Below are 12239 nucleotides of genomic sequence, written 5' to 3'. Positions count from 1 at the left end.
ATGAGCAAAGGACCACTTGCTTGCATGACAAAACAGAGACATACCTAGACCAAGTCTATGTGGAATTCTCACAGTTTGCCTGTTGCTGTTCCAGGGAAAGATCTTGGTAGGGACCAGGAACGCCGAGATCATTGAGGTGGGGGAGAAGAACGCCGTGTGCAACATCCTGGTGAACGGACACATGGACGGACCGATCTGGGGCGTGGGGAGCCACCCCACTCGGGACGTCTTCCTGTCTGCTGCGGAGGATGGGACGGTCCGTCTGTGGGACATCCCAGAGAAGGTCAGGGCTACTGTCAGTACAGCGCACGAGGCCGACTTCATAAAATACTCACTGGTGTGGTCTTATGGCCTTCTAGTTGACTCCATGACATACACATTACGAATAATACTGAAAAGGAAGCCATAAGCATTCTTGCATTTTGTGGAAACAGAAAATGCTGAACAAGGTGAACCTGGGCCACCCGGCGCGGGCGGTCAGCTACAGCCCTGAGGGGGACATGGTCGCCATCGGCATGAAGAACGGAGAGTTCATCATCCTGCTGGTGACCTCGCTGAAGATCTGGGGCAAGAAGAGAGACCGTCGCACTCCCATCCAGGACATCAGGTTTGACTTCCTCTCAAGGACATAGATGAACCAAATATACTGTTCTGGTTTGTGGTTTGTCACAGGAAGCCCACCATGTTCTTCCCAACTCAGGTTCAGTCCAGATTCCCGCTACTTGGCTGTGAGCTCTACTGAGAGTGCGGTTGACTTCTATGACCTGACGCTCGGACCACAACTGAACCGCATTAACTGCTGCAGGGACATCCCCAGCTTCGTTATGCAGATGGACTTCTCTGCCGACAGCTGCTATGTCCAGGTAGGGGAATGGAACCTATTAATGCTCCAATGTAATGGGATTGTGTTGCATATGTGCCTATTCCCCTCAGCGTTTAAGGGTAGATAATTTGTCCCAAACAGATTTCCACGGGTGCTTATAAAAGGCTGGTGTATGAAGTGCCATCTGGAAAGCAGGTCTCAGAACAGACAGTTATAGACAGGATTACCTGGGCCACATGGACAAGGTGAGTATGTTCTCTACTGTGAACTCACCAGGAGTCCAGAAGTTCTTCTGTTATATTCTAGAACACTAAAAATGGCCCTAAACAGTATAGAGTGGGGACATACTGTAACTGTATGAGTCACACTTAGTCATTGAAGCAAACTGTCATTTGGGTCATGTAGTTCTTGTCTGAAGTGTGATCTCTCCTGACTGTGTGGCCAGTATCCTGGGGGATGAGGTTGTGGGGATCTGGTCCCGTAACACAGACAAAGCAGACGTGACCTGCGCCTGTGTGTCCCACTCTGGCCTTAACATCGCCACAGGCGATGACTTTGGAATGGTAAAGCTGTTTGACTTTCCATGTCCAGAAAAATTTGTAAGTATAATCAATGTTTTTGATGATGATTTGTGTTTGTGTGTTTGGTGACTAATAACTATACCTGTACCATTTAATTAATTGATAAAAGCACGTACAGTAATTGTCCTTAAGTTATAATGTAACTATAAATATATCATATTGTGCATAATATAATACATCCCTCTTAATGTCCTTGTTTACTTGATTAATATGGAAAGTATTTTTGTGAATTATTGATTAAATCTACTGTGTACTGTATGAATGAATTTGATTTTACTGTCCGCCTCTTTAACATAAAAGCTTTATTGTGAACTGTAGTGCAGTAGGCGGTTTGACTCAGAAGAACTTTTTGTCTTTTGCGATTCTCATTACCCACATCCCGACAGCAATCAATAAATAAAGTGCTCTGACACTAAAATGAAATAAATCCGTAATCTGTGGAAGTCACAGGACTGTAATAAGTGCATCCAATCATTTTGAATTGCCAACTTGAAATGATTGGATGGCTTACTTGCCTTTCAACCTACCTACCTGCCTAGCGAGAGTCATTTGTTTTCCTCCAGTTTGGAGAAGTGGCTTAAGAGGGAGGCCTGGAGGGAGAGAAGGGGATTTTGTTGCACTTTTCAAAATCTTTCAAAGATTTTCGTATGTCTAACAGGAAATCACAAACCGCCTACTGCACCTTTAAACCCTTAGAGGTTATTGTGATTTCATGTGCACCTGTTATGCTAGTATGCCTGTGATAATCATGAAAACAAATAGTGCCATATGACTTAACAGTAACAGCCCATCTTTGTCTTGATTCAGCTTCGGTGAAGCCATTTTGATAACACACCTCTTGCTCTTTTTCAGGCCAAACACAAACGCTTTCTGGGCCACTCAGCCCACCTGACGAATATTCGCTTCACAAGTGGGGACCGCTATGTTATTAGTGCTGGTGGAGACGATAGAAGGTATACTTCAGATTCCTTAAACTACTGTATGTATGAGAGGCAGAGCAGGTGCTCCTTGGCTGTGGGTGCTCAGCTACAGTCCATAGTTTGTAGTTAAAAGCATCAACTGAGTGGGAGTAGAGGCACTCCAGAGAAATACAGACACCAGAGTTTTGGTTCAGGTTCTTTCTTTTCTTCTTTTTTTTTTTTTTTTTTTTAATTTGGGGTGGGGGGGGGGTGGGGGGGGCTAAATCAGTAACGCATTTCGGCATAGTGCCTTCATCAGGGCATTATAAAAAAAAAAAAAAAAAAAACATGTTACCAGCCTCTTTTTTTATATTGCACAAAATCATCCACACCTGTCCAGAGGAAGGTGCTTATGGATGGGACACATTCAAAGCAACACATAAAAATTAAAAACACTTTTATTTTAGCCATGAGATCATTACATCATCGTCTCATAGGGGGTAACAGGGAAATTATCTATAAATACAAACATCAGCTCAAGCATAATTATTAAGGAACCATAATATAGATATCCACCTCGAATGTACAACAAGTAGGTCTAGGCATATTGTAACATACAGTATGTCAGAAGTGTACAGTATAAGTCCCAGTACATAAGAAACTAGAAAAGCAAGAAAAACTCAGCACAAAGCAAACACAACTACAATTACACCCAAGTCCACAGGCTATTCCCATTCATAATAAGGGTTGATAAGAAAAATCCTCATTAAGTCCCTGTGGCTGCATGCTACTGTATTTAGTTGATGCACTACTGTATCCAGAACATCTCTCTTTAGGGCAACACTTTGGGGAGGTTTCCCCCTCTAGGAGCAGTAAGGTAGAAAATGAACTCCTGAAGTTCATTTACATCTGATAATAAATTATATTGTTGATACAACGTTTCCATAGCTTCATGTAAGAATCAAAAGGGTTCTTATCATTGAACACACAGCTGGTTTCCCAATCTCCCGACAACAATGTTAGAATAACGCAATAGAAGTACCCAGCTGTACCAAGAATATAACATTTGTTTTTATGCATGAATGAAATAATTCTTACATAGCACCCAGTTCAACAGTTTGCACAGAAAAGGGGTTGGGGGGTTTGAAACATGGCTTCAACAAAAATGGATTTCCAAAGGTGAATCTGAAGATCTCACAGTTCCATATCATGTCACATCAGTAATCTATGGTCTTCCCAAAGTACACAAGAACCCTATTAAACCCCCACTTAAACCAATCATGAGTAGTATTGGTTCAGAGAAGCTAACTTAAAGGAAAATGCTCGTTTTTGACAACCTGGACCTTATTTACGACATATTATAAGAAGTTTGACTCACCCAGATCACTTTTGTGTTGTTCGGAGGCCTGTAGAAGAAATTTAAAATCCAGCGCGAGCCAGTATATCCATGTAATGGCGGCGCACGGGGCATAGGGAATGCAGTTTATCAAAATCCATTTTCGGCCGCTAAACGGTTGTTTTCATCAATCAGATTGCATGAATCGACAGTAGAGATTCCTCTACGCGAGCCATTCTTTCGGTTTTCAAATACGTGGTCTGTAGCCTCTGTAATATGATCTTTACACTGGCTATTCTCCCTCACATTCTCTGCGCTACGATCGGATTGTTGCTGACGAATGACGACGACAATATTCTCGGCACCAACTACGATCGTAGCGCAGAGAATGTGAGGGAGAATATCCAGTCTGCGCGCTGGCCTGTGCGCATGCGTGCTGGAGCAAGTGGGGGAGAGGCGTGTAAAGATCATATTACAGAGGCTACAGACCACGTATTTGAAAACCGAAAGAATGGCTCGCGTAGAGGAATCTCTACTGTCGATTCATGCAATATGATTGATGAAAACAACCGTTTAGCGGCCGAAAATGGATTTTGATAAACTGCATTCCCTATGCCCCGTGCGCCGCCATTACATGGATATACTGGCTCGCGCTGGATTTTAAATTTCTTCTACAGGCCTCCGAACAACACAAAAGTGATCTGGGTGAGTCAAACTTCTTATAATATGTCGTAAATAAGGTCCAGGTTGTCAAAAACGAGCATTTTCCTTTAATTTGTGAATCACCTGTGGTAAAACTTTGTATTGTACTTAAGAGATACCAAATATATGTTCAGTTGTGTAGAAGACTGTACCATAAACCCCAATATTCTTCTTGTGTATGTAACAAATCAGTACACATCCATCCCCCAACTCAGCGGTCTGGCATCAACTACTAAGACCCTGCAAACTCCAGCTAATCCAGAGAACCCCACAAAACCATTTTCTGTGTGAACTGTTGAACTTGGTGCTATCTAAAAATTACTTCATGCATTCATTTTTTATTTTATTTTATTGGTACAGCTTGGTACTTCTATTGCGCTATGCTAACACTGTTGTCAGGAGATTGGGAAACCAACTGTGTTCAGTGATAAGAACCCTTTAGTTTCTAACATGAAGCTATGGAAACGTTATATTGATGATATCGTTTGTTTCTATGAATGAATTCAGGTGTACCTTCAGGAGTTCATTTCCTACCCTAACCAGACTACAACCTTTCTCAAATGTACAGTGGACAGCAGCCTTACATCTGTTAATTTCCTCAATGTAGCCAAAAGTCTTGCATCTCACTATTTTCTTTGGAATGCCGCTATTTCCACTCTTTTTTTTCTTTCTACTACTGTGTGCATATTATTCTTTTGAAACTCAAACTCTGGTTTGTTTTCCTAGTATGATATAAGGGTTTTGTACTCTCTCTCTTCTCTGTGTCCTCTCCAGCCTGTTTGTATGGAGGAGCATCCATGCTCCTCACTGAGAACCACACCTGGACGTCTCCTTCACCAGTCCAGGGGAGTTTTCCAGCATGGCTACCCAGAGAGAAGAACTGTCTGTGGGACAAATGCATGTTGAGTGGGCCATCAGACCTGGCAGCTAGTAGATAAGAGGTGACCTCACTCACTGCCTCAGAGCTAGGTCCATGCAGGTGTGCGTGTCTCATTCTACCAGTCCTGGTCGTCTCTCCATGAGGAGGGAGCCCAGAGCCCCTGCTGTCGCAATATTTCCCTCCAAAACATCATAACAAATTTAGAAAACTTCCTCTCATTATCTTTCGCACATAATTTTAATGGTGATTCTTTTTTAGTATGAGTGTGATTATGTATAAACGTTCAAAATGGCAGTTTTGCCAGTTGGTATGAGTTTGTCTTACTAATGAAAATGCCATTTTTAATGCGGTATAGCAAACTAAATTAGCCTTAATCTACATTTGAGTGTATAAATGATGAGGTTTGGAGTGGTCTGAATTTTATCTTTTGTATTATTTAATTTCTTTGTGTTTTGACCATGATTTTGTTTCCTTGTTTCACATTTTTACTGGTAATTTCAATTCCTGTGGCCTTCCTCCTGAATGTAACATCCACGGTTATGTTCTGGATGTCAGCATGCCAAAAGCATACTATGCACTGTACACCTGACCTGGTCACTGTGTTATCCTGACCTGGTCACTGTGTTACCCTAATGGTTCGTTCGTGTGACCGTGTCGTCCACTGGTTCAACCTCAGACTCCCTCAGCAGTGTGTGACCATGTTGATCCAAGTGTAGCAAACTTTAGCCTGTGCAGTAACCTTCCATAACATGTTGTGTGCATACTTGTTTGAGGTTTTGTGTATGTGTGCAATGGGCGTGCATGGCTTAATGAAAGACAATCCCTATCCAACCAAATAACCCTGAAAACAAAGGAAAAAGTTCTACATTTCTCATTTGATCACTTTTCAGTGTGCTGCTATAACATATTAAGAGCATATTAATACAGTATATATATATTACATTACATGTTTAAAATGTTGTGGGTATTTTTTCCAAGGGCAAGTTCATATTTTCAGGTATCAGAGATGATATTGCTTCACAGGAATGTTGTAACATTGTACATTTAAATTATGAAAAGTGCAAAACATACTTGTTTTATGATAAGTGTTCAAAAGATGAAATGTGTTTACTGCATATTTTGATTTACATTTCACCAATGTAAATATAATTTGTAAAGATATTCTTTTGTATATTTTTTGTGAGATGTTTCTTAAATCAAACTTTAATAAAAAATAATTAATGGACAATGGACGTCGATATCTGGCATGGGTTGCTATCTCAACTGCCTTCATAATTCAGTAAATGGATTATTTGCATAGTCAGTCATTACGAGAAACAAATTTTGAGGGTTTGATTAACTCAGTTAAGGATGCTAGTATTTTTTTAGGGCATTTCTGCTTTATTGGGATAGGACAGTGTAGGTGACAGACAGGAAAGGTGGGAGAGAGAGAGGGGGGAGACATGCAGCAAAGGGCGTGGGCCGGATTCGAACCCACGCCGCAGCAGAAAGGACTAGCCTTTATATGGTAATTGCCCAGCCCATTGAGCTACCGGGGCACCCCCCCCCCCCAACGATGCTAGTATTTTGAATAGCTGACAGATAGCCCTTTCACCATCATCAGTGAGTAACGACACACTTTCTGGCTGTCCCTTGAGCATTGTGATGTAATCAGAAAGCTCCCATTGCAAATATAATTCACCAATTTAACACATCAAAATTACTTCAACCACATCATAGCACTGTCTCTGAGTCTCAAAGTAAATACACTTTTAGGAGGTATTGTCTGTTGCATTGCATCGTTCACCCACATTGATTTAATCCCTTAGAGGAAAAGCAGCCAAGATCCATCAACACTTGATTTTGATATGACCTATTTACATTTTACATGGACAAATTGAAGTGTAGATAAATCCCCAAACATACAACACATCAACACAACATACAACACATCAACAGATTGTCTTCATTTTGTATATAAGCACATAATGAAATACAATATATTTATCAGTGAATATATCCAAGCTTAATCATCAATATATATCTCTGCCTTTCTATCACTTTAAATTAGTAATTGCAATATGACTTCCTCATCTGGGAATAGCGTAATAATAAATTACGACTCCTACAACAACAGGGCTTCTGATCACTGTTCAGCTCCAGATGAACTGTATTGTCCATGTTGTGACTGTTATAATGTTCATAACTTAACAGAGAAAGAGGAGCCACAGGAGCAGCCGTGGTCAGCCTGGGGGTTCTTCTGCACCTGGAAGGCGGAGCGCATGAGGTCTTGGGTGTACTCAAGCGTTGAACCTTTCACAAACTCCAGGCTGTCTTGGTCCACAATAACGCCCACCCCGCCTTGCTCAAATACTCTGAGGAACAAGAGGGAGGATCAGAGGAAGGGGATGTTTTGAATTAACAGAGCAATAATGGTAGAGATAACAGTGGTAATGGTAGCAGTTGACATACTCTGATCAGTAATGATTGTGTTACTGTACATAACTAGCCTACTAGCCTGGGTCCAGATATTTGAATCCTCCCACTCCACCGAAGTTGACTGAAGATCTCAACGGAGTGTAATGAGTTGACATTCGGTCTGATATCAGGCTACATAACTATAGCACCGTATTCCATTAATCAAGCGTATGTATGAATAACAAAGATTTTGCAAACCAATCAACGATGAACAATCTCTCACATGTCATCATCGTTCCTGTTACGATCAACAGAGAACTTGTACTGGAAGCCCGAGCAGCCTCCTCCCTCCACGTGTATCCTCAGGTACTCCCCCTGCTCCATGATCTCTCCCAGCCTCTGGAGGAATAGAGAGAACACGAGTGGGACTTCCATGTTTCACCGACACATAGAAACATATCAGAGCGCACTGATCAAAGACAGGAGAAGTGTGTGTGCATTGCCCCCTGACCTTGACACAAGCTTCACTGAGGATTACTTTGTCCCCAGACAGACCACTGTACGCCAACGGTTCCTCCAGGGCCGAGGAGCCACTGTAGTGTGGCAGCCCTGTGAAGAGTGGCCGGCTCTGGGGGCATTTCAGTAGTTGTGGTTGACCCGCATTGACGAGAAGGGGAGAACAGGCCCTGAGAAGATATTAACACAACACTGTCAGAAACAGAAACATGCAACACATTTAGGACAGTGTAGCCTATTATTTGGCTAGCTGACTAGTTTAAACATGTTCAACGAGATATACTGTAGTGGGGTAGCAAAAAGGCAATCAAATGAGTACTTCAGTAACAGTGAAAGAATGTGAATACATAGAATACATAACAGTACATGTATATACATACGTGTACATGCCAAACTGTCAAACTGGGTGAGAAACAAGGAGGACGTTAGCTAGCACTAGGGGTCAAGATGCCTGGTGAAGCTTTAGATACTTTGCTAATGTGGTGTGCTTCATTGTAACTGCTGTGCCATATATTAGTAACCTTAGCTACAGTACTAGGCGAGTAACAATTATTCATGTTGCAGCAGTAGTTCGATGTTGTTGGCCATGTCTACGTAGCTACAGTAACGTAAGCACCAACAACGACACAAAACCTAAAATGATCGTGTATCCATACGAATATCGATCTGATATTCGGGATCATCCTAAATAATGGTAATGTAAATGTTTACCTAGCGAGGTACCAAGCTCTTGACGCACTAAGCATTACTCCTCGAACCAGCGACATTTTCCATAACAATGCTGGACTGGCACAGCCCCCTATTTCGTAAGCTGTATGGAGACATGCCACGCAATGTGATTGGCCAGAAAAGCTGTCTGTCTCCCAAATAAATGTATATGATTCGTCGTTTCCATCAATAGGATTTCGAGTACGGGTCCACGTGTTTTGTTATACAAGGACAGCCGGCTGTTATTTATATGGGTGGAGTTTGTTCGTCTATATTTCGCCATCACTAAATGTACAAACATAATAATAACTATATCGTTCAAAATGCATGGTCTGAGTCAAGAACAAAAGTAAAAATCTACAGAGACGTTTGACCTTGATTCAGGACATTGGCGTGTTTCTGTGATATACTGCATTGTCATTTGTTTGACATTTTTGTAAAGTGTGATTTGATTATATTAGAGTCTATTTTATTGTTTCTTTTGATTCAGTTGATCCATATGTTTTGAAAGGACACTCGCCGGTCACTACATCTAGCTATACTCCTCCCTTGCCGCCCGCTTAGTTTGGTCGGAGTGCAAAAGAAAGCAAAACGATTATACACTCAATGGAACAACAAGTAATCGGCTCGTGACCCCGTGACGCTTGTGACAAGGAAGAAATGAGTATCAGCGATCAGCCCATGGGCATAGGCAGTACCTGGGCAGGACTGAACACGAGCAGTTAGCAAACATAAGGAAGGTATGTACAACATTATCATTATGTTCCTTGGGTATGTATCGAAGGACTGGCTACTTTTTGTATGATGCGCAAAGATCAAAGATGATTTGTTATGTTCAGCGTGATATGATTTAGCTAGATACTTTTTGTCTGAGAGTATCGACCATATCTATGGTATCGACAACAACATAGCTAGGCGGCAAGCAGGCTTGTCTAGGCTACTAGCAAGTTAGCTGAGCTTTTCAACTTCCAATCCTTGCTTCATTGGGGGGAGGAGCTAGGCTACTGCATACAAAAAGTGTAGTCAACCGAGTATCACTCACAGTCATATGAGGAATCCGAGAAAGGGTGAACGATAGGTTTAGTATTTGAAAGGTAGAGTTATTTATCAATAATTTCCAAACTTTTCAGATCTACAAGTAAACAATGGATCTCCGATCTACCGTCCTGTTGTTCTCTCTTGTTGCACTCACCTGCGCAGAACCTGTGAAATTTATCGATTGTGGTAAGTTTAATTGTTCTAAACAGAAAGAAACATATCTTTTAATAGCACAGTGCTATTAAAATCTATATTTTGATACTGGAGCCCAGCAGTGTGCGACCAGTTTTTGTTCTTGGTCACGTTTAATTGTTCTGCCATTCGCTGGGAGTTTTAAGTTTTGCATAATGCCGCTAACAATAGTTGAGTTCAGATCAGATCATCGTGACTGGCAGGCTTTTTGGAGTCTTGGACTCCTGCTTCCCCAGTTATCAGCTAGCGTTAGGCTTGTGGGACTAGGGGGATTTGGGCTTGAGAGTGTATAACTGTTTCATATCTCCTGTCTCCAGGATCTGCTGTTGGTAAGGTGTCTATGGTTGACATACACCCTTGTCCCAAACAACCATGCCAACTCCACAAAGGACAGTCCTATGCTGTCAATGTAACATTCAGCAGTGGTACGTTGCATATCATTTAAATATTTATGAAAGAAAAAAAAACGTTAGGACCTTTTGTCCCCTAATCATCATTGGGCTCTTGTTCCAGCTGTGGAGAGCCAGACCAGCAAAGCGGTGGTCCATGGGGTGATCGCTGGTGTCCCCATCCCGTTCCCTATCCCCATCGAAGACGGCTGCAAGTCTGGAATCGAGTGCCCCATACAGAAGGAGAAGAGCTATCACTACGTGAACCAGCTGCCAGTGAAGAGCGCGTATCCTTCTGTAAGTATGCTGTGACTCGAGGTTAACTATAGGACTGCTTTGTTTAGCTGCATGTTTCACTTCTCTATTTCTCACGGCACATTCAGTTCCTCAGAATCAGAATTTTAAATGCTTAGGCTGTTCACCCCACGTTGCTCATGAGTTTTCTGTCCATCACTAGATAAGGCTGGTCGTGGAGTGGGAGCTGAGAGATGACAAGAGCGAAGACTTGTTTTGCATCAAATTCCCAGTTCAGCTTGTGAGCTGACCACAGCAACCCCTTGAAGGTTTTAAAAAGGGATTTTCTGTGACAAACCAATTATATACTTAGTTTAATTATAGTTTCAGAATTCTTATGATTTCAGATTTTACGTTCATTAGATTTTAAATGCATAACTTTTCCAATTGCTTGCAAACTTTTAATTGGCACTGCAGCCATTTAGAATTGTGCAGGCAACTCAAATGACTGCTTAAGTATTGCTAAATTCTGCTCACTGTGATCTGCCAAATAGTCAATGATTTAACGAGTTTGCATTCTGAAGATCATGTCCCTGTGTATAATCAATACTAGGAATTTGGATTACATTCCAGTGCAGCACAGTTCTTGAGATATTGGCTTCTATATCACTGGCTGCTATGTAGCCAGACAGTCATGTTTTTTTCCACTTTCTCCAAAATAGTGTGATGATTAATAAGTACTTAATCATCAGGCAGTATATAATGTAGCCTATAGATTTGCATACTGCCCAATAGGACTAATGTTGCATTTTTATATGGATTTTGATACCCTGCTAATAAAGATTCAATTAATTAATCAAAGTTTGGCACATTTTCTGGAAGATGTTTTTGAGGTCATCAGCTATATTATGTTGTGGGTGAGAGTTTGAGGGGTCTCAAATTAAGGTTAAAGGAGTAGTAAAGAGAAAATGCATGTTTAGCCCTGTTTTAAAGGACAATGCTCGTTTTTGACAACATGGACCTTATTTACGACATATTATAAGACGTTTGACTCACCAAGATCACTTTGGTTTAGTTCGGAGGCATGTAGAAGAAATTTAAAATCCAGCGCGAGCCAATATATCCATGTAATGGCGGTGGTCGGGGCACCGAGAATGAAGTTTCTAAAAATCTATTTTCTGCCGCGAAACGGTTGTTTTCATCAATCTGTCTTTATGAATCGCTAGTTGTGCTTACATACAGCGTAGGCCTGTTGTGGTTTTTCACATGCCTCTGTAATATGATCTTTCGAAACGTCTTTCGAAACGAAATTACTTCCTCACTTGCTAAAATTGCGCACTGTGCGCATGCGTGCTGGAGCAAGTGGGGAAGCTATTTCGTTTCAAAAGACGTTTCGAAAGATCAAAACGTTGACAAAACTAGCACTTTTGTGAAAGTCTGAATTGCTCTACCACCGTTTTGGTCATACAATGGATGTGGATGGGCACCGTGAAAAATCATTCAAAAAACAGTTATTTTTAGTGAATTATGTCTTTAACTGAACT

The 12239-nt window shown here is 41.5% G+C and overlaps 3 protein-coding genes across 3 annotated transcripts in view; 2 read left to right on the top strand and 1 right to left on the bottom strand.

Moving 5' to 3' along the window:
- The window catches only part of eml5 (EMAP like 5), a gene marked incomplete at both ends in the record, with an annotated part of 40747 nt that extends 35595 nt beyond the window's left edge, over positions 1–5152 (top strand). The window contains 7 exons of the mRNA XM_084439158.1: positions 95–283; positions 435–607; positions 701–863; positions 965–1068; positions 1269–1422; positions 2257–2357; positions 5116–5152. Of these exons, the coding sequence (XP_084295284.1) occupies positions 95–283; positions 435–607; positions 701–863; positions 965–1068; positions 1269–1422; positions 2257–2357; positions 5116–5152 (921 nt within the window). The remainder of the gene's footprint in view (positions 1–94; positions 284–434; positions 608–700; positions 864–964; positions 1069–1268; positions 1423–2256; positions 2358–5115) is intronic.
- Positions 5153–6612: 1460 nt separating this feature from the next.
- On the bottom strand, positions 6613–8949 carry isca2 (iron-sulfur cluster assembly 2). Its single transcript, XM_084438278.1, has 4 exons — positions 8846–8949; positions 8130–8304; positions 7902–8017; positions 6613–7575 (listed from the first exon to the last, which is right to left on the bottom strand). Exons 1-4 carry the CDS (start codon positions 8899–8901, stop codon positions 7401–7403), a joined length of 522 nt encoding a protein of 173 aa, XP_084294404.1. The 5' UTR covers positions 8902–8949; the 3' UTR covers positions 6613–7400.
- A 495-nt stretch (positions 8950–9444) lies between these two features.
- LOC311308873 (NPC intracellular cholesterol transporter 2-like) lies at positions 9445–11538 on the top strand. Its single transcript, XM_084437946.1, has 5 exons — positions 9445–9582; positions 9973–10066; positions 10390–10497; positions 10586–10758; positions 10919–11538. Exons 2-5 carry the CDS (start codon positions 9988–9990, stop codon positions 11003–11005), a joined length of 447 nt encoding a protein of 148 aa, XP_084294072.1. The 5' UTR covers positions 9445–9582; positions 9973–9987; the 3' UTR covers positions 11006–11538.
- Positions 11539–12239: the final 701 nt, after the last annotated feature.

This window comes from Borostomias antarcticus (assembly GCF_949987555.1).
Source record: "Borostomias antarcticus genome assembly, chromosome: 5".
NCBI classification, from domain to species: domain Eukaryota; kingdom Metazoa; phylum Chordata; class Actinopteri; order Stomiiformes; family Stomiidae; genus Borostomias; species Borostomias antarcticus.
Note: the sequence above shows the minus strand (reverse complement) of the source record. Positions and strands in the feature narration are given on the sequence as shown.

Excerpts from the sequence above, each read along its gene's own strand:
- LOC311308873 (XM_084437946.1), top strand. The coding sequence starts at position 9,988 with ATGGATCTCCGATCTACCGTCCTGTTGTTCTCTCTTGTTGCACTCACC. Across the intron at positions 10,067-10,389 it reads TGTGAAATTTATCGATTGTG|GATCTGCTGTTGGTAAGGTG; the intron begins GTAAGTTTAATT and ends TCCTGTCTCCAG. Across the intron at positions 10,498-10,585 it reads CAATGTAACATTCAGCAGTG|CTGTGGAGAGCCAGACCAGC; the intron begins GTACGTTGCATA and ends CTCTTGTTCCAG.
- isca2 (XM_084438278.1), bottom strand. The coding sequence starts at position 8,901 with ATGTCGCTGGTTCGAGGAGTAATGCTTAGTGCGTCAAGAGCTTGGTAC. Across the intron at positions 8,305-8,845 it reads AGAGCTTGGTACCTCGCTAG|GGCCTGTTCTCCCCTTCTCG; the intron begins GTAAACATTTAC and ends ATATCTTCTCAG. Across the intron at positions 8,018-8,129 it reads TCAGTGAAGCTTGTGTCAAG|AGGCTGGGAGAGATCATGGA; the intron begins GTCAGGGGGCAA and ends CTATTCCTCCAG.